Here is a 22,965-nt window from a genome sequence, read left to right as displayed (position 1 = left end):
AGTAAGGGTGATCTATGCAAAACAGGATCCCTGAGGCTGCAGGTCTCTCACGGCTGTATTCACTATTAGAAAACTGTTTTGTTAGAACATTCTCTACTCACTCTAGGTTTAATGTTTCAGTAACTACAGTGTCTGGTTTGCAAACAGAGCAATCATTAGAAATAAAACCCACTGCATATGAACTGTAATCTTCTACATGAAACCATGATTGGGAAATTTTAACATAGGCTGTTGTTCTGATAATTTCAAATGAATCCACAGAAAATACATTAAATGTAATGACATAGCTCATGCAAGATGCCTGTACTAAGTGCATTGAATTCTATGGGTTTTTATTATCTCAGTCAATGCATGATCAGATTTAGAGTTGATTCACCTTTGATCTTACTTGAATATAAACCTCCAGGCAGGCATTGTTTCTCTTTAGTATATTGTCATTGCAGAACTTCTTCTCACAAAAAAGGTCATTGGCATCTAACATAATGCAATTAATTTTTTCCAAAATTATATGAATTTATTTATTTTACCCTATAACATTCAGAGATCTTTGTCCTTCCTTGTCTAATTCTTATACTGAACCATGAGAGAAAGATGGGTCTTACAGTTTGTGCACTTGATAAAGACTTTAAAAATATATTTCAGTGTCAGAAATTATTACAGATTCCACAGGTGATCCACTTAACTACCATGACTTGGAATTAAAAAAATGGGGAGGCTTGAAAAAGTGATTTTTTGCGTTTATTGAAATTTTCATATGCAATAGCTTGTTAATGGTATACTTGCACTGATTTCAGTTTTTCAGATCCCATTAGGACATATATTAATCTTTAGGAACCAAAATACTGCCTTTGTACACCACTTAATGCAATGCTTAACCCCAAAAAACACTGCTGTACCAGTTTAATTGCAGATCTGCCAGTGTGGTTCAGAGAGAAATGGATGTGTCTTTGTTGCTTTTTTCACGTGAATGTGCATCCTGCACAAAGGGCCTCCCACACATGTCTGGAAAGGGCTGCTTATTACTGTGACTATGTACATTTTTCAATAGAAGTGTTCATGCTCTGCTTTCAAGCACACCACTGTCATTTTGGAAACTGAAAGAAATTTAATTATTTCACTGGTGTATTTACAATAATTGTGTATTGTGTATATCTCATGATGTATTGCCTTGATGTATTATTGAAACGAAAGAAAGTATTGCTTTTATAATACTCCTGAGCCCATTAGAAAATTTTGATTGTCTTTTCAGTCTGATGCTATCCTTGAAAGCAGGTTCAGCTTCCTACAAATTTTGAAGCATTATCAGTCTTTTCTTAAAGAGTAGTTTGAGCTATCCCTCATTTTCTGGTAATATTTTGCATTTCTCTATACAGATGTACAGATATTTTGCAAGGTGGTTCAGAGTGAGAGTGCATACTTCCAAAATACATTTGTCATGTTTTCAAAGCATCTAATGGAAAAAAATTGTAAGCTGAAAGACATTAAAAAATATTCAGCTATAATAATGACTTCACACCAGTTTATCATAGCTTCCCTTTTCTGCCAAGGGCCAAGTTAACCAAGGCCACTTAATAAGAACAGATAATTTTAAGCTGACATTGCCGACAGACTTACTACCATATCTCCAGGTTAATGTGTAATGTGATAGTATTGGCCAGTGCTTAAAATCATGTCTGACAGCCATGTCAGTGAATGCTCTACCAAGGCAATGAACAGTTTTTACTTTAGTATTTTTTTCAATATAACAAAATGATTAATGAGAGATTTTCTGCTTAGTTTAGGAAACCACACAGAACTGTAAAGTAAAATCGTTGTCTCAAAAAAATGTCTTAGAACATGTAAGTTCCTAACAAAAAATAAATGTTGAGTAAAACTACAATTAATATTTATAATATGCTATCTGAATATTTTTCAAAATAGAAACCTGTCTCTGTTTTTCTCATGGAGTAATCATTTTAATTTTTTTTTATGGTACTATGGAAGACTGGAGTTGGTTTATTTTTGTAGGTGATAAAAAACAATAGACACACTCACTCAGAAATGTCAGGTTTTTTCTTCATATATATCTATGAGGTCTAAGTTCTTCTGAGGACCTGAGGATCTGATTTCATGGTTCCCTGATTTTTTGATTTATTGGTTAGGACTGTGACATATTAATGTGTTTATTGTGTGTCAGCAAAGCATTGTGACTAGACTTCAACAGTAAGGTGCAAGTGTTAAAAACAAAAAAGCCAGCAAACTGAAGAATATCCAAGCTTCACTATAGAGAAACTAATTTTTTTTTCCCAGGATTTAAGTTCAGAGAGTATCTCAAAGATCTCATTAGATTGCATTGTGAGTGCTGCTGGTTGGACTAAGCTGCACATGCTTCTGAATAACCACGTGGAATACTGTTGTAGATACTTTTGTGTACTGAAGAAGGTGATACAAAGCTAACCCTATTGCCACTTTTCTTGTCATGCACAGACATATTTGCTTATTTTCTGAAAATGTGTTTGCTTAGGGTCTTGGTTACTTTTATGATAATGAAGTTTAATAAATATATTTCTACCACCTAGTCTTAAGATTAAAAAAACATAAACCAGACATACTTGACTATAATTGAGGTCAGCCAAAGTCAGGGGTAGTTTTGATGTATGTACAAAAAGGGACGAGTGTTATTGATTCCATTTCCATGTAGTATTTTTAAATTAAATAGTTTATTTTTCTTGTATGAAATCAATATAACAATGATTTATATGTTATTATTTCTTTCCTTCCCCAGATGTACATCCAGACAACAACACTTACTGTCTCCATGAGTTTAAGTGCTTCTGTGTCTCTGGGCATGCTCTACATGCCCAAGGTTTATATTATCATTTTTCACCCAGAGCAGAATGTTCAAAAACGGAAGAGGAGCTTCAAGGCTGTGGTGACAGCTGCCACAATGCAAAGCAAACTGACCCAAAAAGGAAATGACAGACCAAATGGAGAAGTCAAAACTGAACTATGTGAAAGTCTTGAAACCAACAGTAAGTCATCTGTAGACTTTCCCATGGTCAAGAGTGTCAGCACTTCCTAATAGATGTACGTTCAGAAGAATTAATTTGAATTCACTTTCTTTTAATAATTTTTTTTTTTTTTTTTTTTTTTGTTGCTTGTTCTGCATGAATTCAGAGATATGTCAGAATTCATATACTACTGAATTCAGGAATGGTTAGAGTTGTTTCACCGAAACAAAAAGCACAAGCAAATTGTGGAAAGCCATATAATTTTATAATTACCTGTTTTAGTCAGTGATAATTTGATGTGTTGTGCATTGCTCTGCCAGTCATGGTATGTCCTGACAGATCATGAGATGTATCCATGGCCATCATTTTATATTCAAATTGTGAAGGCTGTTTTAAAAAAAATAGAATTAAAACAGTTAATATTGTCTATATTTTGCAATTAGATATGGAAGTTAAAATAATGCTTTCCACCTTGATTTAATATTTTTTGACTTGTTCATTTATCATGGCTTATGACTACTAATGCTTCCCAGAGTTACACTTTCCACCCAGGTTTTTATTCTCCTCTTGCTAAAAAATCATGGTAATTCATATACAGCTTAATCATCTCAAGTTCTGATATGTCATGGGTTAGTAATGGAGAGTTCTTTCCCATGACAGTAAAGTTCTTGATTCTTCTTACATCTCTAAATTGCTGTGGTGTAGGAAATAACAGAGGTTATATCTTCCATTCTACCACACAACATAGAATCTAATAATTACCATTATCATTGTCACTGTAATCACCATCAGATATGAGTAGAGCCAGTAACTTTACCCCCCGAAAGTGAGTAGTGGGTATCAGTTTCTATTGAAGAGTTAGAGGTCCCATGCTGTGGATATGGACAGCAGCTGTTACAGTTAAAGGTGATTTTTTTTTCAGTCATGCAAATTATGTTTGTTTGGTTTTTGGTTTTTTTAATATTAATACTTGCCTGAATTATGTTGACAGGAGATAAAATAGTACTATTTTGCTTGAGCACATTCAGGCAAGTCAATACCAAGTTTGCATGAAAACATTGTACTTATTTCAGAAAAATGCAAACTCCCACTACTTCAAAAAGAGTTTGCTAGATTGAAGACTAAATACTGCATAGGTTTACCATACTATGGTTGCTGATGCACAAGCATACTGAGTACAAACCAAATCACTTGAAAAACTCCTGATCCTTCAAAATGTGTAAATCTGCCAGGCAGAGCTTTGGGTTATACATCTTCAAATTATGACACATACCGAGAGATAAAAGCAGAAAGGCAATGAATTTCCTTGTGGATAAAATAATAGCATGGAAATATGAAGAACTTGGTATTTTCTCAAATCTCAAGAAACCACCAAAAGAAAATTCAGAAGGGCAAATTATGGTGTGTTTTCAAAACTGCAAACTTCTGAGGAAAGGTCAAAGGAGAGATTCCACAGCAGGGTGAGAAACTGTTAATAGGCAAGTCTTGGGTATCTGATGTTTATCTACTGTACCTAATTAAGAAATTCTGTTCCTTAAACTATGATTATGCATAATCATGGAAACAGCTGCTATTGGAAGCAAGTTAACTTCTCCAGTAGTGTGATATATTCAAGGTAATTCTTAGTTGCTGTGCTCTAAACATAATTTTAACAATACCACATGTATATAATTCTGAGCTCACTAGGAGTATATCCTGACTAGGCTTTGATCCAGGCATCATAATGCTTCAGACAAAAGTTCAGAGTCAGGTCACTTTCCCTCCAGAGAGCTGCCTCTGTATATGGAGTTGTGCTTTTGGCCTCAGGTTGGGCTTTGCTCTTCCACTAAATTTTTCTGTACCACTTGGATTTGATCAGATTCCCTCTTTTCTGCTAGAATAGTCACTGTTGAAGCTTTTGGAGGTTCCTGCAAATTATCAGTGTACAATTCCACAATAGTCCTTTTCACTAGGTCAACAGTAACAACTTCCCAACACTGGAAAATTTCAGTTTGCATTCACTCCATGTGAGTTAGACCTTTCTTTGCAGTGATAATATCTGAAAATTACTGCAAAAAATCAGGCTATTCCTAGTATACCAGAAGTGGGTAATAAGTGTTTCCCACCATTTCCCAAGCACAAATACTGGTAGTGAGAACAAAGCCAATAACTAGGAAAGGAATAAGACAGTCGGGTAATTTATTTTGCTTCCAGTCCACAGACACCTATCCTCTGTCTGGTTCATTCTGTTCCATGCAACAGACTTCTGTCTCCTGTGTGAATAGAGTCATGGATTTGGGGTCTTTTTTGTGGAAATACATTGATATTCAGTGGAAAACAAGTAGTATCTGGGAAACAGGCTGAAAAAAAAATCCAGATGCAATTACAGAAAGCATAATAACAATGATAATTACTTTAAATGCATATAGGTCAGATTCGAATAATAATTTTTAATTGTTTGAGGCCCTATTCTATTTTTTTTTCTTCTCTCATTCCAACAGGAATGTAGTAACTGGAGCTAGAAAAGAGTGCTTATTTCCAGAAATATTTTGAGCCAAGTCTGCTGCTTTTTCTGGCCACCTATGCTTGCCAAATGTCCTTCATGTTATTACTCTGAAATACTAACAGTCTTAAACAGCAGGGCACCAGCTGCTGAAGCTTTCTAGATATCTAAACAGGAACTGTGGGCTTATAAGTGTTAACTATAAAGACACTTGCAATATTTATTAAGTAAAAGAACCCAACATTTTTGGAGATAAGATTAGACTTAATAGATTTTGAGCTACTATAAACACCAACTTCCTATGCTATCATTTTTTAAAGTAACGACACTTAGAACTCAATAGGATAAGTTTTTGTTTCTTGGTAAATCCTAGATTAATTCTGTCAAAACTATTTAAGTCAGATAAACCCAGAAAATGCAGGAAATTAACAAGTTACTCTACATCACCTGAGGTGTAGTAACTATTTTTTTTCTGTATTTTGAGTTGCTTGCAAATGTCCTGACATAATTCAGTTTACTGAGTCGTGTTTAATCCATTTATGTGACATTGCTGTGGGCTAGGAATGTACACATGGAAAGTTATCATAGAATTCAGCTGATACAGGGTAATGTGGTAAGCTAGCTTAACCTGATCACATATTTGAGCCTTCTTTCAGGGCAAGGGAAAAAAATGAACTCTGCACCATTTTGTCCTTCTGTTGCCAGTGTGCAGAGCTTGCAGATGTGCTTTTATTTGTTAATTCTTAGTTAGGAAAAAAAATCCTTTCATGTTCTAAGGAACTTGGTGCCGTTTCAGGAGTCCTGAATTATTTTCAGAAAGAACTTAACAGGCCAAAGGAAAAATAGAAGCATCTCAGAAATCCAGCTGTGGGAGCTTGGGAGAGTTCAGATGGGAGCAGTACATCCCATCTGAAAGATCTGAAAGATGTAAATAAGGCTATATTTGCTTCAAGTGTCCCAATACATGCAAATAAAGCTATTTCATGTTAGTGTTGGAATACTGTGACTGATTGTATGAAAGACTTGCTTCGTATGCCAAATCAATTTTTTCATGACTTAGCTCTCCCTGTACTGGAGCTACCTGTAAAAGTAGAAATAAGAAATATTAAGTTTTCTATCTTTCTTTTGGTTATTCATTCTTATGTGTTCTTAGGGAACAAAAATTGTAGTGAACTGCATATTATAATGGTCTGGTTCTGTTGTTCCTTACAAAATGGCAACTGCAATCTTAGAATCAAATTGCTTAGAACTCCCCCCCCCCCAGAAAAAAACAAAACCAAAACCAAAAAAACCCATAAAGAAAATGCAAGCAGGAAACTTATTTATTTATACTACCTAGCAATTTTGAAGCAATTTCAGTGACCTTTGACTTAATTTAATCTTTGATGCAAGGGAGAAACTGTCATTTCTTGGTTTCTGTATTATGTTCTTCCCAAATCTTTGGAAGCAAGTAAGGTATGGGAGTGGAATTAAGATCTTTGAATCTACAAACCAGACAGCTTTTTTGCTATCACATTATTTTTATCCTGACAACTTCAGTCTTCAGTACCAAAAGCAGAACGTGTCTATAGCAGACGAAATAAAAAAAATATTTGGGAAAACAAATTCCTCTTTATGCACTGTGACATAGACCTTATTATAGAGACAAACAAGTCAGTCCACAAACAGTCTAATTTGCCCTGAACCCAACTGGTTTAAATTTAAGAAGCTGCCTGTGGGACCTGTTGTTACCACTTCCCTCTTTCCACCACATTAAAACAACAGTGGAGACTTGAGCCCTATTTTTTCATCAGAGGAATAAAATATAAGGGCTAGAAAGTAACAAAAACTTCCATGTAAGACTCACAGTTTTTTGCTTTTTTTTTTCTTTTCTGTCTGAAGGCTCTCCAGAGAAAACGTGCTTTATGCACTAGCTACTAAATTTTGCTAACTTGGGGAGATTTTTCCCATGTTAGGTTTTGCTTTCAAGGAGCATAAGTATCCTTCTAGATGGAGTACCCACCACTAGCTGCAAAGTTGTCTTCAACCCATAGAAGAGAGAAAAATCCAAGCTCTAAATTTGAAAAAACCCAACATCTCTACAGAAATCAGCTAAAATCATAGTATGCTGAAATTCTATTAGGGGTATGCTAAAACCACTCATCACTCACTGTTCCTCTCCCTTGACCTCTTCTTGACCCCAAGCCATAAAAAAAAAGTTATCATAAAGAGCACAGAACTTGAGACCCACCTTACTCACTGCTTATACACATGCTTAAACTTTCTTAACTTTTTCCATCAACATTGGCCTTGTTATTTGGAAATATACTTTGACACTGAGTTCGAATGCTAAATATATTTTTTCTCCTCTCTTGATTCTAAAAAAACTGAACTTTTTTTTCTTGTTGTTGTTTTTATTTTTTATTTTGTTGATTGGTTTTGTGGGGTTTTATTTATTTATTTATTTATTTTATTTACAGCCTCCTCTACCAAGACAACTTATGTCAGTTACAGCAATCAGACAAACTGAGCAGGGATGATATTCACTGGAAGACCTGCAGGATGTGATCTTGCAATCAAAGACTTTACAGCCACCAGAATTCAGTCTTGGAAACATCAGTAGACTACATTCAAATCAATAGTCAGTCTTCTAGAGGACATGGATTAAACAAGAGGCAAAAGTCAAAAAGAGACAGGGGAAGGAAAATTCCAATTCTAAAACATAGAGTGTGTCAAGCTTCTGAACTGTTAACTCACAAAAGGAAGTAAATCACAAGAGGAAAACAAATGTTAGCTTGTGAAAAAAAAAATTCTGTTGAAATAAATCATGTCTGATGTCATATTTGTAAGTACTTTTTTGTGACTGTGACAATTTCCTTTCCTGTCCTACATTGTTCAACTCGTAAAAGAAGATGAGTTTGTTTCTTGTGATGGCTGACTGAATTAATTCCTGGGTTATGCTAAAATAAATGCAATGGTCAATGCATGCTAATTTTTATACAAAGTAATTTATTTCTAATAATAAAGGAATGTTTTGCAAATGTTGAGACTTGTTTTGTTGCAGTTTTGAGGAAAAAATTCCTTACACTGTTGTCTATTGTTTGTTTAGAATGTGCCGTAAAGGTGGGTGTACAAATAAAATAATAATCCTGGCATCAGAAGAATGCAGTGTAAACTCTAAGCATATGTGTGTGTGTGTGTGTGTGTGTGTGCACGTGTGCGTGTATGTAAGTGCATGCCTGCATGCATGTGTGTGTGCATACCCTGCAGTGTGTGAATATATTTGTTTAAAGCTTTGTGACTCTATTTTCTAATGGAAGGATTTTTTCCCCCCTTCTCACCCTCAAAGTAAGTGCATTTTCTATGTTTGTAAAGTGAAGGAGTCCTGATGGTAATTATTTTGTATGATTGTAATATATTTTTGAACCTCCACTAATAATTTTGTTCCTTTTCATTTCTGGAACTTACAGTTTGTAAGACTTTATGACAGCCAGACTGGATTAAGCTGAAAGTCTATTCAGCCTAGTATCCTGTCTTTGACAGGGGAATGTAGCAGATGCTTATCTCAATAAAGGTGACTTTGAAATAACAGAAGAGAAATCAATGGAGAATTTGGAAAGCAGTAACCTAGTGGAAATATGTGCTATTGCCTTATTAAAACTTAAAAATCAAAGAAATAGATGTCCTACAACCTTCACATCTCCTAACTCCCATGTCAAATGATTGTGTGCTAAAAATGATTATTCAAAGAGAAAGAGAAACTCATCTAGATATCATGTTAAAAAAACCCTCCAAAGAAGTTATAAAAAAAAAAACCAGTTAGGGACTTTCTGCTTTGTTAATAAATCTATGATGTTCTTTAAGACTTTTTCATTCCATACACTATTTATCGTTCTTCAAATCAATGGGTCTTCAGAATCAGTTTGTTATTAAATTATATTTCTCCTGAATTAGCCTGGATGGCTCCTTGTGCTTTTTTCTTTAAAGGAGCTGTATTTTTATAGCTTATTTTAAAGAAGCTGTGATGGGTTCCTAAATTACATGCATGAAAGTAAAAGTGTCTGAAACTACTCTCTTTTACAATATTAACATTTGAACTCCAGCACAGTCAGCAAACTGCAATGGAAAATTTCCATTTTCAAAATATTTGACAAAACCCAAAATTTCACAGGATTTAAATGCCTGAATTATTAGCCAATGATTGCTTTGGTGTAATGTGGTATTGTGTGTTTGGTATGTATGATATATTGCATGAAAAATCCTTTTTTGACTTCTCTACAAGCACATTCATCCCAAACCTTTAAAATAATATATGCTTAGTTTTAAGCATATGACTAATACAGATAATGCAATGAGAGCTGCAAAAAATTTAATAAAAGCATTTTTAGTTTGGCTTTGTTAGGTACTATCTCATCAAATCAAAGCGGGGGGTTTGTGAAAAATAATTAATCATATCAGTGTTTTAACAAGACAGATTTCCATGTCTAAGTTGGATTTCCAAGGAGAGAAAGAAAATATCTTTTGTCTGAAACCCAATGTTTTTGTACATTTTCTTTTCAAGAAACCTTTAAAAAATTTGGTTTTCCATCCACAACAAACATATTTCCAATATTTGATCTGTACTATCGGTACATAATAAACGTAAGTGTAACAATATGCATTTAAAAGAAATAGAGGAGGTAGGAATTGCCTTTAAATACAGTTCATATACACTAAAACAAATTTTATATGTACATAAATATTAGTACCTGGTATATTAGTATCTTCTAGTTTCATAATGGTCCAAAGAAAATGTTATTTTAAACAGATTTACTGAGACATATATATACCTTTTTGAGTTAACATTTGGGTAAAAGTTGAATGCAAATTCTTCTTTGCATTTCTTTGTCATTCTATCTGAAACATGGAGTATATTAAGCCTGTGAGTCTCACTGGTATTAGTGTAACTCATCAGATAAATGAGCTCACAATGTGAATTTTGGAATGAACTGGGCATAGTCAAAATGGCACAGCACTGGTGTGCAGGTGTCATTTATACAGGGTTGTTGTGTGCAGTTTATGCATTGCCATAAATCAGTGCATATCTGTCTCCTGGAACTGTGATCAAAAGCATATTTATCTCTTTTATCCCTCTAGAAATATGGAAGAACAATGTATTCTATTTCTGAATGAAATATCAACTTTTTTCTCTTCAGCTTAAGACACTTTTTCCTGTTCAGACAGTGGCAGTTCCAAAGACTTTTTTTTCTGGCAGCCTGATTTGTGAGTTCCACTGCCAAGAGTGTCTTCAGATGACTCTAAGTTCCATTTGTGCAATAGATTATGCATCAGCTTTACAATCCTAACTTCTGTGTTAGGTGATGTAAATTTTGTGAACCCACCTGAGCCCTACTTGGAGAATTATTGATTAAGAGACTGCAGGCTCTAACCAAGCCTCTAACCAAGACTGATATATCTTTTTCAGCATCATCATTGAACACAAACAGCTCAGATAAAGTACTTAAATGTTTTCCAATGATTGGTTCTAATTAGACTGAGTGGTCATTTTTTCATATTACTGGAGCTTTCTTTGTTTAGCTATTATAATTAAAAAAAAAAAAAATCCTAAACAAATAATTACTCTAAAGAAAAAACACAAGAATTTTACAATTGTATAATATAGTTGAATGAAGAATTGCTGGAGTTTTGCAACATGAGTATAAAAAATTGATGTACTTTAGAAAAAATTCTTCCATTGCTCTTTACTTTTAATATTACAAAGTCCATTTTAATGACAAGATTGGGGGAGTTCAGTCAGCAATAGGACAAACCCTCGCAGAGTCTGTTATTGTACCTTTGAATACTCATGAAGTCACTGCTTTTGTCTTCTCTCTCTTTGTAATATCCATCAAATAATTTTTCCATACAGAAATCTTACTGCATATTTTTTTTTAAGTTTGGTTTAGTTTCTACACTCTGTTTCTACACTGTTCTGTTCTTTATCTGATAGTACTGACATTCATGAAACTAAAGCTAAACTGTTATCATCATTTCCATTATCAGTGATACTATCTAACACACACAAAGATTCTGCAAGCTGCAACTTGGCATGTTGTGTCTTAGTGTATATACAAAAGAATGTAAATGGAAAAATAGAGTTGTTTAGGTAAATTGAAATGAAAAACTTACAAACATAATAAAAATTATGAAGCAGGTGTAATCAGGTGGTGGTAAAGATTTAAAAATTGGGATTTGGTCAAAGATCATAATACAGTATATTCCAGTGATGTACAATCCCCTAAGAAAAAATAAGGAGGAAAAAATATAGGAAAGCATAATACAAGAATATAAATGTTCAGTATCCACTTTAATATAAATTTTCACTCTCTTCCCTTCAAAGCATATTTTGAGGGCCTATGGCCCTAATGTAAAACATTCAAGTTAATGAAAGTCTTTAACAGATTTGAGATCAGGCACCAGATGACTTATCATGAAATTAAACCATAGCTTTTTTAACCATTAGCTTTGGATATATGGTTGTCAGTGAAAGCTACTTTACTTATGTATAATTTTAAAACTATATTTTAATTGGTAATTATAACCTTAAAATGCTTTATGCATACAAGCTATTCTGGTGTGTGAATCACTCACATGTTTATAAAAAACCTGTGAAAATAAGGTTTTATAAATTAAATGATATGTGACTGCTAAGGTAGATCTTCTGTTAGCCTGATTTTGACTCACAGGGCACTCTTAATCACCTAATCTTCACTGCTGTCTGAAAGTGTGCAGTAATTGGAGCTGCAGGGGAACATTTTAACCTGACTTAAAAGAAATTTTGTTGAGGGGTGAAAAGAGCCAAATAGTGAAATTGGTAGAGGAACCCTCTTCAGGTCTGATTGAAGTTAAAAATCTGTTTACCTAAAAGGTTCTAGATCTCAGAGCTTTCTATTTGTAAACAAGGAATGGGTAAAGGTCTGTAATTAACCTGCAAAATTTCATTGCCTAACTTCACAAATGTGAGAAGTTCATACTAGAAAAAACTGACAGCCTACAGAGCAAAGGCAGTGTCTGTGTCTCTAGTTTGCAGAAAGGTGACTGGGTAAGTGTCATTCTCTCTCAGTAGTGAAACTGTCCCAGTATATAAAACTAGTACATACTTGTTTTAATATACACTGGCAGATTTACTCTTTGTGAGTGTGTTGAAGCAACTTCACCAGGACGCAAAACTTTGTTGCACTGAGGTCAGGAACAAGTTCTTAATGTTGTTTCGTAACTGCAGGATAGATACAATGAGATCTGAATGACTCAATGTATCAGGTCAGTGATCTGGAAATTAAATGGAACTTATAGACAATAGCTTAACTGTTCTATAGAAGGAGAAATGGGCCACTTTGTCAAAAATCCCCTTTTCAAGGAATGTGGAAATAGCAATTTCCAGGGCAGTGTTTTTAACTTATAGTACTAGTTTCTTCCAACGAACAAATAATTTTTATTACTAACCAAGAGACATGAAAGAAAGTATTCCTTATAGATCCAGTTCGTAAATGTATTATATTTGAATACAACTTCCTCATTTTTGTCTTGTCTGAAAGGCAGAATGTGAAAGCAGAAGACATAGCATGATAGATGGATAAAGAGAAAATGTCTCTCTTGTGGCATTCTTTTGTAATGTTTTAGTTTGAAAATGCACACGAATGATCCAGCATATTTCACCATCACATCAGACATTAAATAAAATGATAGCTTATCACTATGCTTTCAAATAGCTTATGTGCCATCTGGTATAATTAAGAAAGTGCATATGGATCTACATATTCTGGTTAAAGTTTAAAGAGCAAAATTCAGTGACAGGTGGGGTAGGCATTACATTTCCCAGTTTCAGTGGTATCTAATCTAATGACAGCTTTAGCACTTGCCCTGCAATTGTTCTCATCCAGAAAACACCATTTTGTATTTTACATTCAAGTTTCATTTGCTGTGGATGATTGCCTCCAGCAATCTAATTGTGAAATCTTCTTTTTCTTTGCAAGAAACTTTTTTTCTGACTTTCTTCTGAAATTTCAGTAGCTAATAGGAGAATGAAGTATATGTATCACCAATCATTATTTTTCCCAGAAAAGTAAATGAGGTTAATATAATACAGCAAATACTAGAAGGAATAGATCTTAGCTATAGAGTGCATTCTATACTTCTGAATATATTTAACTTGTGTTGTCTCCTTTTAGTTTCTCATCTTCCTACCAATATAATAACAAGAATGTAAAATATATTTGGTGGAGATAATCTGTTGCATCTGTGTGATGAAAAAAAGTTGCCTGGCATGAAAGACATACTCAGCTGGAAGATTTTTGATTATGATAACTTAAAGAAAATTGGAAATCTTAATAATTATTCTATTAATATTAATTTTTGTCAGGAAATGAACTACAACTTAAAGTTGTATTAAAATTGTTTTAGTAATAGTCTTTTGAAGATTTTCAACATTTGTCTGTAAAAGGTCACTGTAGAATCCTTTGTACATTTCATGAATGTTGATAACTCTGTAAATTCTCCCATCACATTGAAACACTAATCTAGTGGAGAGCAGTAGTTTTTCTTGTTTGGCATTATAGTTTGACAGCATGTGGTTACCTCCCAGGAACTTGCTATTCTGAATGGAAGAGCAGCAGGGAAGAAAAGAGAACAGCGGTGTCCCCCAGAGCTAAAACAATGTTAGAAATGCAGTAAGATGCACAATATCCTGCATGGCAAAAAAAGTTTTTGTTTGTATTACACAAATGAATTGTCTTTTGGTAGAAGTGGAGCAATATGATGTTCAGAGGAGTATGGACAGGAGAGAAAAAAAAAAAAATCAAACACAAAATAGCTGTGTTAGAATTACAGTACCTGAAATGCTACTAAAACCAGAAGAAAATGTTGGAAAGTTCCATGGCCAAAGAACTTTTTCAGTTCCAAAGAGGCCATGCTGACTTCTGTCAAGGTCACCATCCCTAGAGTGTCATGATCTTACACACTCCATGGAACTTGAGTGACCAAACTTGACAAAATAACCAATGGGAACCACCAGGGTTAAAGCTGGATGAGGTAGAAAATAGGATCATAGACTTAGTTTTCTTTCAAATACAAGAAGATATGAAGGTGTCCAAGGGATGCACACAACTTCTGCAAAGATTTGCAAATACAAATATTTTAACATTTTATTCACAAGGTGTGGGCTAAGATCAAAGTTTACAATATATCCTTTAATGTAGCACCTGTCTTTCAGAAAATGAATTTGTTCATTCTCTTTTATCAATTACTGTCTCTGTGCTTGGATTACAGAAAATCTCTGGAGCTTTCCTGGCACATCAGATCCCACTTTTAACTGCAAATCAGTTTAAAAATAAAAGTTCCTTGCTAAAGTAAAATGTTCTCCCCTAAATTTCTTATTTTGTGAGACATGCTATATTAAGAAAATCAACTCTAAATTTATAGGTCACCCCTATATTAAATGTATTTGACTTGGTATGCCTAATAGTTTTATTACTCTCTGGCAGAAGGTGCTGGTTTTTTTTTTTTCTTTATAGATCAAATGTAGAACAAATATACACCTAGAAGTGCACGTAGTGGCCAATATAGGAATTACAGAGTGTCTTGTTCCAAGTTGACATCTAAAACCTACATCACTTCATCCTTATCCCAAAGGAAGCAAAACATAAATGGAACTGTCACTATCAGTTCATGTAAATGTACCTTGGAGATTCTTCAAAGAAGTGATGAAGTTTAGTATTGTTCTGCAAAAATGTTCTGCAAGAGGGAAATAATTAAAATTGCTATGTGGATTATTAATTCCAAAACCTTAGTGCTTCCAGTTTACCTGATACAGCATATACTTCATTTACAGGGGGTTACTCTGCTTCCTAAGTTAGCTGCAGTGTCTTTACTGTTCTTTGTGATCATTGACTGTCAATATTAAATGAGTATGACCTTGCAGAAAATAAATTATTTTTATTTCTTTTACATATTTTCAGTTGCCTAGTCTTGCTAGAGTACTGATGAGCTTTGCAAGAGATATGTTTTGATTTATGACTCATGACTATCTTCAATACAGCTTCTGGTGGTTCTTCTGTATTCTCTTTAGAGCTTTTTACCCAATACTGGCTTTGGTCACATGGAAAGAAGCATGTTACACAGAAAGAATCTGTGGCAACAAGTCAAATATGAGGAATAACAGAGTGAAAAGTGCTTAAAGCAGGTAATAAACAAAACAACAAAAAAAGCACCCCCCCAAAAAAAAACCCAAACCAAAACAAAACAGCAAACCCAAACCCCAAACCCCAAACCAAACAAAAACTCAAAAAAATTCTACAAAAAACAATCAAAGAAAAAAACCCACAAAACCACAAACCAGAAATATATGAAAAAAGAAAACCAGAAAATGTTCCTGGCTAGAAAGATGGCTGCTTGCTTTCTTCTGAGCAACTGAATAATCATATCTGAAGACAGTTTGCACAGGCTGCTGCTATAAATTCTGCCTCCGTAGCTTACTATTTTCTTCGAAAATCTCAACAACTTGGTTAGCCTTTAGATGTACCCATATTATTTTTACTTTTTATTACTTTTTTATATAATTTTAATAATATTTCAAAATGATAAAGTAAGATAATCTGAACAGATGTAAATGAATGTTGGAGATGCCTATGATATATTGAATTGCCAAAGTTTTTAAGACTTGCCTGTTCAAAGAATAAGAGATTTTCAGAGGAGATAAACCTAACCATACTCTACCTATCTACTTCTTTACATATCCCATATATCACAAACTGTAAAGAGTAAATATTGTTATTTTCCTGCTGTGTTTAACTCAAATGTGCAGTTCTTACAGTGTGCATAATTCAGAGAGCATACAGAGTTGTAAATATAACTGTATACATACATTCTGCCCCAGCTCCCCATAGTTTTTTATCTCAAGTGATAGACATTTCTAAAAACAACATGCTTTTTATTTCTTCATATCTAAAGTTCATACACTTATCTGGAAATGCAGAACAAGTTGCAATCATTTTGATATACAGAGGTTATCATTTCTTGTAACAGTTTTCATCTGTTCCCACAGTTTCCAGTGTGACACTGAACGAGGAATGACAGAAAGATTAGTTTTATATGAATTTCAGGGTACTTTTCACTGAACGACAGCTATAAAGTGCACAATTTGCAAGATAAAATAACAAAAATTAGATTATTTCAAATGCCAGAGTTATAGTACTTTATAAATTATTGCCTAAGGCATTGAAAGTTTAGGACAGATGCCTTGAAAGTGTGTTCCAGAGATAGTTTCAAATGATGATGTTTCAAAACCTATTTCTTTATTTAAGAAAAATGAACGGTTACTCCAAGAAACAGACCACAAATAAAACCAGAAAAGAGAAACAACAGCACTGCAACAAACCCATAAATATTGTAGGTAAAAAAAGAGAACTATTTGTTTTCTCAGAAAGTCAAACTAATTCAGTATATTTTATAGTTATGTATATTACTTTTCTAAGAAAATAGAAAGGAGACAGTACAGGTAATATGCTTAAAAAAAAATAAAAATCACAGTATGTTTTCTGGTTGTTCTACACACAGAGCGAGGCTACACACACTTCAAGTCCCTAGCATTGTACTATGACTTCCCTTTTTTTTTCATCTTGGAAGAAGCATGTTCATGATTGCCCTGTAACAGGTCTCCTTAAAACACATAGAATTGTAGAATCATTTTGGGGTGAAAAGGAGATTAAAGATCATCTAGTTTCAACGTTAATGCATGGGCAGAGACACCTTCCACTAGACCATGTTGCCCAATACCCCATCCAACTTTTCTTTCAAGAACAAAGGGGATCCACTGTTCACATGCAGAAAGCTTTTTTTTTTTTTTTTTTTTTTTTCCTTTAATGGTCCCTATGTGTCTATTTAAGGAAAGTAGTACTGTCCCAGGCAGATAGATGCACATTTTCCACCACTGTATCTTACTGTGTTCCTCTAAGAGCCAAGGCACCCATGAGCTTATGACCTACATTTGATGAGGCTGTTCTTGAAAGCCAGAATATCTCTAAGCAGAACTAATGATAGCAGGATTTTTTTTTTTTTTTTTTTTTTTTTTTTTTTTTTTTTTTTTTTTTTTTGTGGTAGGAAAGCATCACTAAAACTGTTTTCCTTATGGATGAGTTTCTTTCAGCTATGAAGTCAGGAATCAAAACAAGGCCTTTTCAAGAGAACAGAAAGGTAATATCAGCTTTCCTGCCCAGTACAGTGGGGTTGAGCTGCCAGGGGCAAAGGCTTGGTGTGCTACTGATTCAAATGAGACCCACCACTCTCTGTTGTGGGAAAGCAACAGCTCATCTGGAAAACATCTGTATAATGTGGGAATTGCAAGACATCCTGATCCAGGATGAAGGTGTTACTGTTTATCCCATAAGGTAACAGCAACAGGAAAATAGTGTGTTCTATTTCTTTCAGTTAGATTGTGAAATTTCCAAAAGTTAAAGCACCTCCAGATGAATGTAGGGGTTTATGAAGTTAATTTTACAATAAATGAACTCATGGCTGTTTGCAGATGCTGAACTGAAGAGGTTGGTATCAGGTCATTTTCAAGGATCCAAGAGGTCTTTAATCACATCTGTTTTCCATTGAAAGCTGAATTTGATACCAGTTGGATATATAATAAGCAGTCAGCATTATAAATTTTATATTTTTTTTTTTGGATAAACTGAGCCAACTTCTCAGAAAGACAGAAAGGAAAAAAAAAAGAGGTTGACTTATATGCCAGATATCCCTGTTTTCTATTCAGATATAAAAGGCAATTTAAATAACGTGTTGACAGGTAAAGAGAGTATTCAGTCAATCAGATCTTTGCTAAGCAGTTTAGCAAATCTACCAAGGAACTACTCCTTCACCAAAAAAAGTGGAAAGTCTCTTGTACTAAGCTAAACCAAGTTATTCAACATTCTGTTAAAAAAAATATACTCTCCTACAAAGAGTTACTGGTTATTGGTATTTTGTACATGACAATTTCCACAATCCACTTAAAGTGTGCTGAATCTGATGAATAATCATAATAAAATAACCCAAGTTTTCTTACTATAGTTTTAGGCCTTATTTACAAACTTTAACTTTTACAGCTGGTGGTAGGACTGGCTGACACTAAGAGAAGCCCAAGAGATGAATAGAAGAGGATCTGTGTGATGAAGACAAAGTTCAGGCAGATACCTCTCTTTATGAAAGGATCAAGTTAAATCAGCATGTGTAAATCAGTGTCATACAACAAAAAATGAACTTATAAATATCAGAACTGATGCTTTCTTTCTATATGATAATCTCTGCAAGCACTTCAAAATGTTTGAATTCTGGCAACAAGTCCCATCTGCATGCTCAGAAGCTGGCCCTAGAACATAAATTTGTATGCTCTGTTATACAAAATAGTCTATGAGGAGAGATTTAAGAGGTGCTTCAAAGGTAGCACACACTGATCATCCATTTAAATACAATGTCATTTATCTTGTTGACCAAGTTGTTCATGGGTGGAACACTGTAGTGGGATGATATATTATAATTACTACTTCTTAAGAATTTGCAAGCTGTGTAAGAACATTAATTTGTATTTCATCAGCAGTATCTGAAGAAAGTACTTGAGTTCACAGATATAGTATATTTAGAGGTGCACAACTGGTGTGTCATCCTTTTTGATAATGATCTGGGATTTTACTTGGTTTTGGAAACTTTCTTCTGTTCTCCAGACTGTTGGTTAAAACTGTAGCCTGCAATTGAGACATACTCAGTTTTGAAAGATCCTTCTGTGTGCAATTTATGGGAAACAGGGAAGAAGTTTTTGGCATACATCTTCTCCATTCTGTGACAGTGCTATCCACTTCCCTGTGATCAGAAATGATGAGAGAACCCAGGACTAAAGAATTTCTTAAATGAAATACCTTACTGTCGGTCTAGAGCTAAAAAGAATTTTCTTTCTCTGAAAACACTTGAAGTGTGCTGACTGGAAGTCCCAAGTGGAATGAAAAACTAAAGCTGTCAAAAGCTGCCATAGGAGAGCTGATATTCCCTCACACACCACATATGCAAAAATAATTGTTGGCACCTTGTATGGACTAAATATCTTTTTGTGTGTGGTTTGTCCTTAATCTCTCCCAGACAAAATCAGCAGATTATTTGAACTAGAATGGTAAGACTTACAACCTGGTAATTTTTTTACAGAAATCTGTAGGTGAAATTGTAGGAGTAATTTGGCTATCAGGCTTCCAGTATTTGTTAATAGCTTGTCAATACTGATGAGTAAACTCTGAGTAGCTACAAAGATTCATGTTACAGGCAATGTATCAGCTTGGTTCTCTTTATTCCTCTCACAGAACTCTTTTGCATTAGCAGCATCTCTGTGGATGGTGACCTCAGGGGCATATCTGTTTACTATGAAATCTTCATCATTTCCTACTGATTAGACAGCAAACAAGATAGTTGTGTTGGGAGTTTTTTTAACTAGAAACAAAGCATTGAATTTTAAGTTAGAAACAGTGGACACTCAGTATGTGGAATGCATCCCTCTGAATGGAAAAAGTATTTCTGTTTGGAACAGCATTGCAATCTCTAAACACACAGCTATTCTTAATGACACTTTAACCATCATGACCAAAAAGAAGCTACAGTGGCATTTCCCTTTTATTTCATTAGCAGAATTTAGTAAAATTAAATTGTGGGTTTATTTCCTCTCATTTAATGTATACTGAACAGTTTTTGAGTTGACAAACTGTTTGACAAGCTTTTGTCCTTTGCTTAATAACTTTCTCTCAATAAATCTACATGATAGGATTCTGTACTATTTTGCTATAGGTTCTGTCTTCTTTAAACTTTCAATACTAAAGTAGTGCTGCCATATTTAGTGTTAGAAGTGCAAAGCAATCTGAATAAACTGAATTAAAAGAGATGAAAATGTCCTAAGTTAAATGTGTTAAATAAACACGTTAAAGAAAAATGAACAGAGGGAAGAATTACAATAGTAGATATTCAGCAAACAGTAAGTAGGAAATACTGATGGATGATTTTTTCCTTACATACACAATATCTAAAAATTGATACAATATAAGATATCTAAAAACTGATGCACAACTTTAAAAAAGAGAACTTAAAGATGATATGTCTCAAAAAAACCCCGTATAATTCTTTTATTATTATTTTTATTCATTATTATTTTTATTCATTATTATTTTCCAAAAGGCACTATTACAGTATTAAAGCAAATAGCTAATCAGCTTAGAGACCTAAACTTTGTATGTTTTTTAATTGACCTTGTTATAGTTGCCTGTGCTCTGGTGATGTAAAACAGTATCTTTAACAGTATGCATCTCAGATCTGTAGGTTTACTCAATAAATTCAAATTCTAATAGATATAAAGCTTAGAGAATTGAAAGATTTTCAGACTAGAGGGACTTATTTCTCCTTCAGAGCGTCAGTACCCCCTGGAAATCATCTAATGTAATTGTTTTTTTAACGGCTTCAGTGATTTTGCTTTAATGATTATGCCCATGAGGCAGCTCCAGACACTTCTAATTTTTTTCCCCATGAAAAAGTTCTTCCTGGCATCTGTTTGGAGTTGTGTTAGTTTTATGTTATTTCTATGATGTAAAAAAATAAAAACTTTTGATTCGATGTATATGTCAGTTATATGTATATGTGGCTCAGTGTCATACCTAAAGCTGATAAGCAAATGCCCAGAGTTTAGTGTAGAAGGCATAGCAGCATTAATTACTGATGCCTGTAAATATCTGTCTGTATACAATACGTAGCTAATGAAAATGGCTGTTTGTAGTTTATTGAGAAGTCTTCAACAGAAAGGAATGTAGATTCCACAATGGAATAAGCTTTATCATTTAAGAACCATGTGCACTTGATTATCCTCACAGTGAAACTAATCCAAGGTTCTCTGTGAGATATCCCTGAGCTTTCAGAGTTAAGGACATCCAGTTCTGGCTGAAATGTCCAGGAGGTTACAATGTTTAATAGGAAGTGTCTGATCTCCAGATCACTAAATGATCACTGCCTGAAAAACAAAGCTGGCTGTTACAATAGCTTGCCTGTCACATCCAGGTGCTGAGCTGACATTTTCTGAGGAACTGGGAAATGAGAAGTGAATGAATAGTTGAGAACTGTGAAAGGGGTTATGACTTGGGCACGGTGCCTTCTACTCGAGCACTGCCACAGAGCTGCTGCTACTCTGAGGTAAATGCACAAAGCAATTTAGGTGCTGCAGTGCTGCACTCAGATGATCAGACTAAAAACCAAAATCCAGTAAAAACCAGTTCAAACCAGACTATTATTTGCTTTTGAACAGCAAAACTGAACTGGTGTGAAACCCTTCATTGAACTCAAAGTGAATGAAACCAGTATTTTTTCTCCAGAATTATAATTCAGCTAAAAGCAGGATGATTCCAAGCTTAAATGTTTTCAGATGCTTTCTCAGTGCATATGTATCGGTATTTCTGTGCACAGAAGGATTCACAGCACCTTGAAGGTGAGCCTCACTCCATTTCCCACTTGACCTTCATCCCTCATTCTCTGCTTCACAGCCCTGTCCTCAGCCTCAGCTGAGAGCTGCAGTTTCTCCCCAGTTCATCAGTCTTGAATAATAGATACAAGTGGAGAGTTGGAGGGAAATGGACTGGACCAAATGGTGCCCACTGTCTTCACTGAAGTTGAAATCTCCCATTTGCTCTATTGTAGAACTACTTGCAGTTTTAATTGTAGGACTTTCTGGTTGAACTCGTTTGAGGGAGTTTAAAGTTAATGAATCAGGTAATGAGCCATTGATTACCTGAAATGAAAACAAATGGTAACAAGTTCAGACACATGAGAATCTGTAGAAGAACTGAATTCAAAAACAATCTCAGGCTTATCTCTTCTTCTGCATTGCTGCATTATGTAATGCACATTCCCAGGACTACAAACCCAGGTTTTCAAATGCTGTCCTGGATTCACACAGTCCTGAGCTATGAAGAGTAGATCATAAATCCTATTCTACCCTGGGACTTAATCACTTGGGTTTTTTGGGTTTATTTATTTATTATTATTATTATTTAATAAAAAACAAGGATAACAAGTGTGATAACTGTTTAACATGAGTCAAAAGATCTGGCATGTGAAAACCAAATATTCTAAATAGATTAGTCTTTTTGATATAAAGCTTGACATTTCTTGAAAGATCTCTGAAACGTCTTCAAGACTGCATTTTATGCAACTTCTCAATCCTTTTCAAATGAATGATCAAACATTTATTTATTCTTAAACAGAAGTGGCTGAATGTAGTGATAATTAGACTTACCATATAACAGGAGATAGATCGGGTGTAAGGAAACAGTGGGCAGAGTGGGAAAATAGAGGAACATTAACACATTATAGGAGTAGTACCACTGACACTATTGAACAGAATGACTGAAGAAGTTATTGTATGTTGTTTATATGTTTCAAGTTATGTAATTTGTAATTACCTTTTTATGAAAGAGGTTTCCAGAA

At 34.3% G+C, this 22,965-nt stretch overlaps 1 protein-coding gene across 1 annotated transcript in view; it reads left to right on the top strand.

The window, feature by feature from the left end:
- The window catches only part of GRM8 (glutamate metabotropic receptor 8), a 327,956-nt gene extending 318,886 nt beyond the window's left edge, over positions 1–9,070 (top strand). The window contains exons 10-11 of the mRNA XM_071733781.1: positions 2,765–3,011; positions 7,932–9,070. Of these exons, the coding sequence (XP_071589882.1) occupies positions 2,765–3,011; positions 7,932–7,981 (297 nt within the window). The 3' untranslated portion in view covers positions 7,982–9,070. The remainder of the gene's footprint in view (positions 1–2,764; positions 3,012–7,931) is intronic.
- Positions 9,071–22,965: the final 13,895 nt, after the last annotated feature.

Source organism: Heliangelus exortis, chromosome 1, assembly GCF_036169615.1.
Source record: "Heliangelus exortis chromosome 1, bHelExo1.hap1, whole genome shotgun sequence".
NCBI lineage: Eukaryota > Metazoa > Chordata > Aves > Apodiformes > Trochilidae > Heliangelus > Heliangelus exortis.
This window is presented reverse-complemented; position numbering and strand designations above follow the sequence as displayed.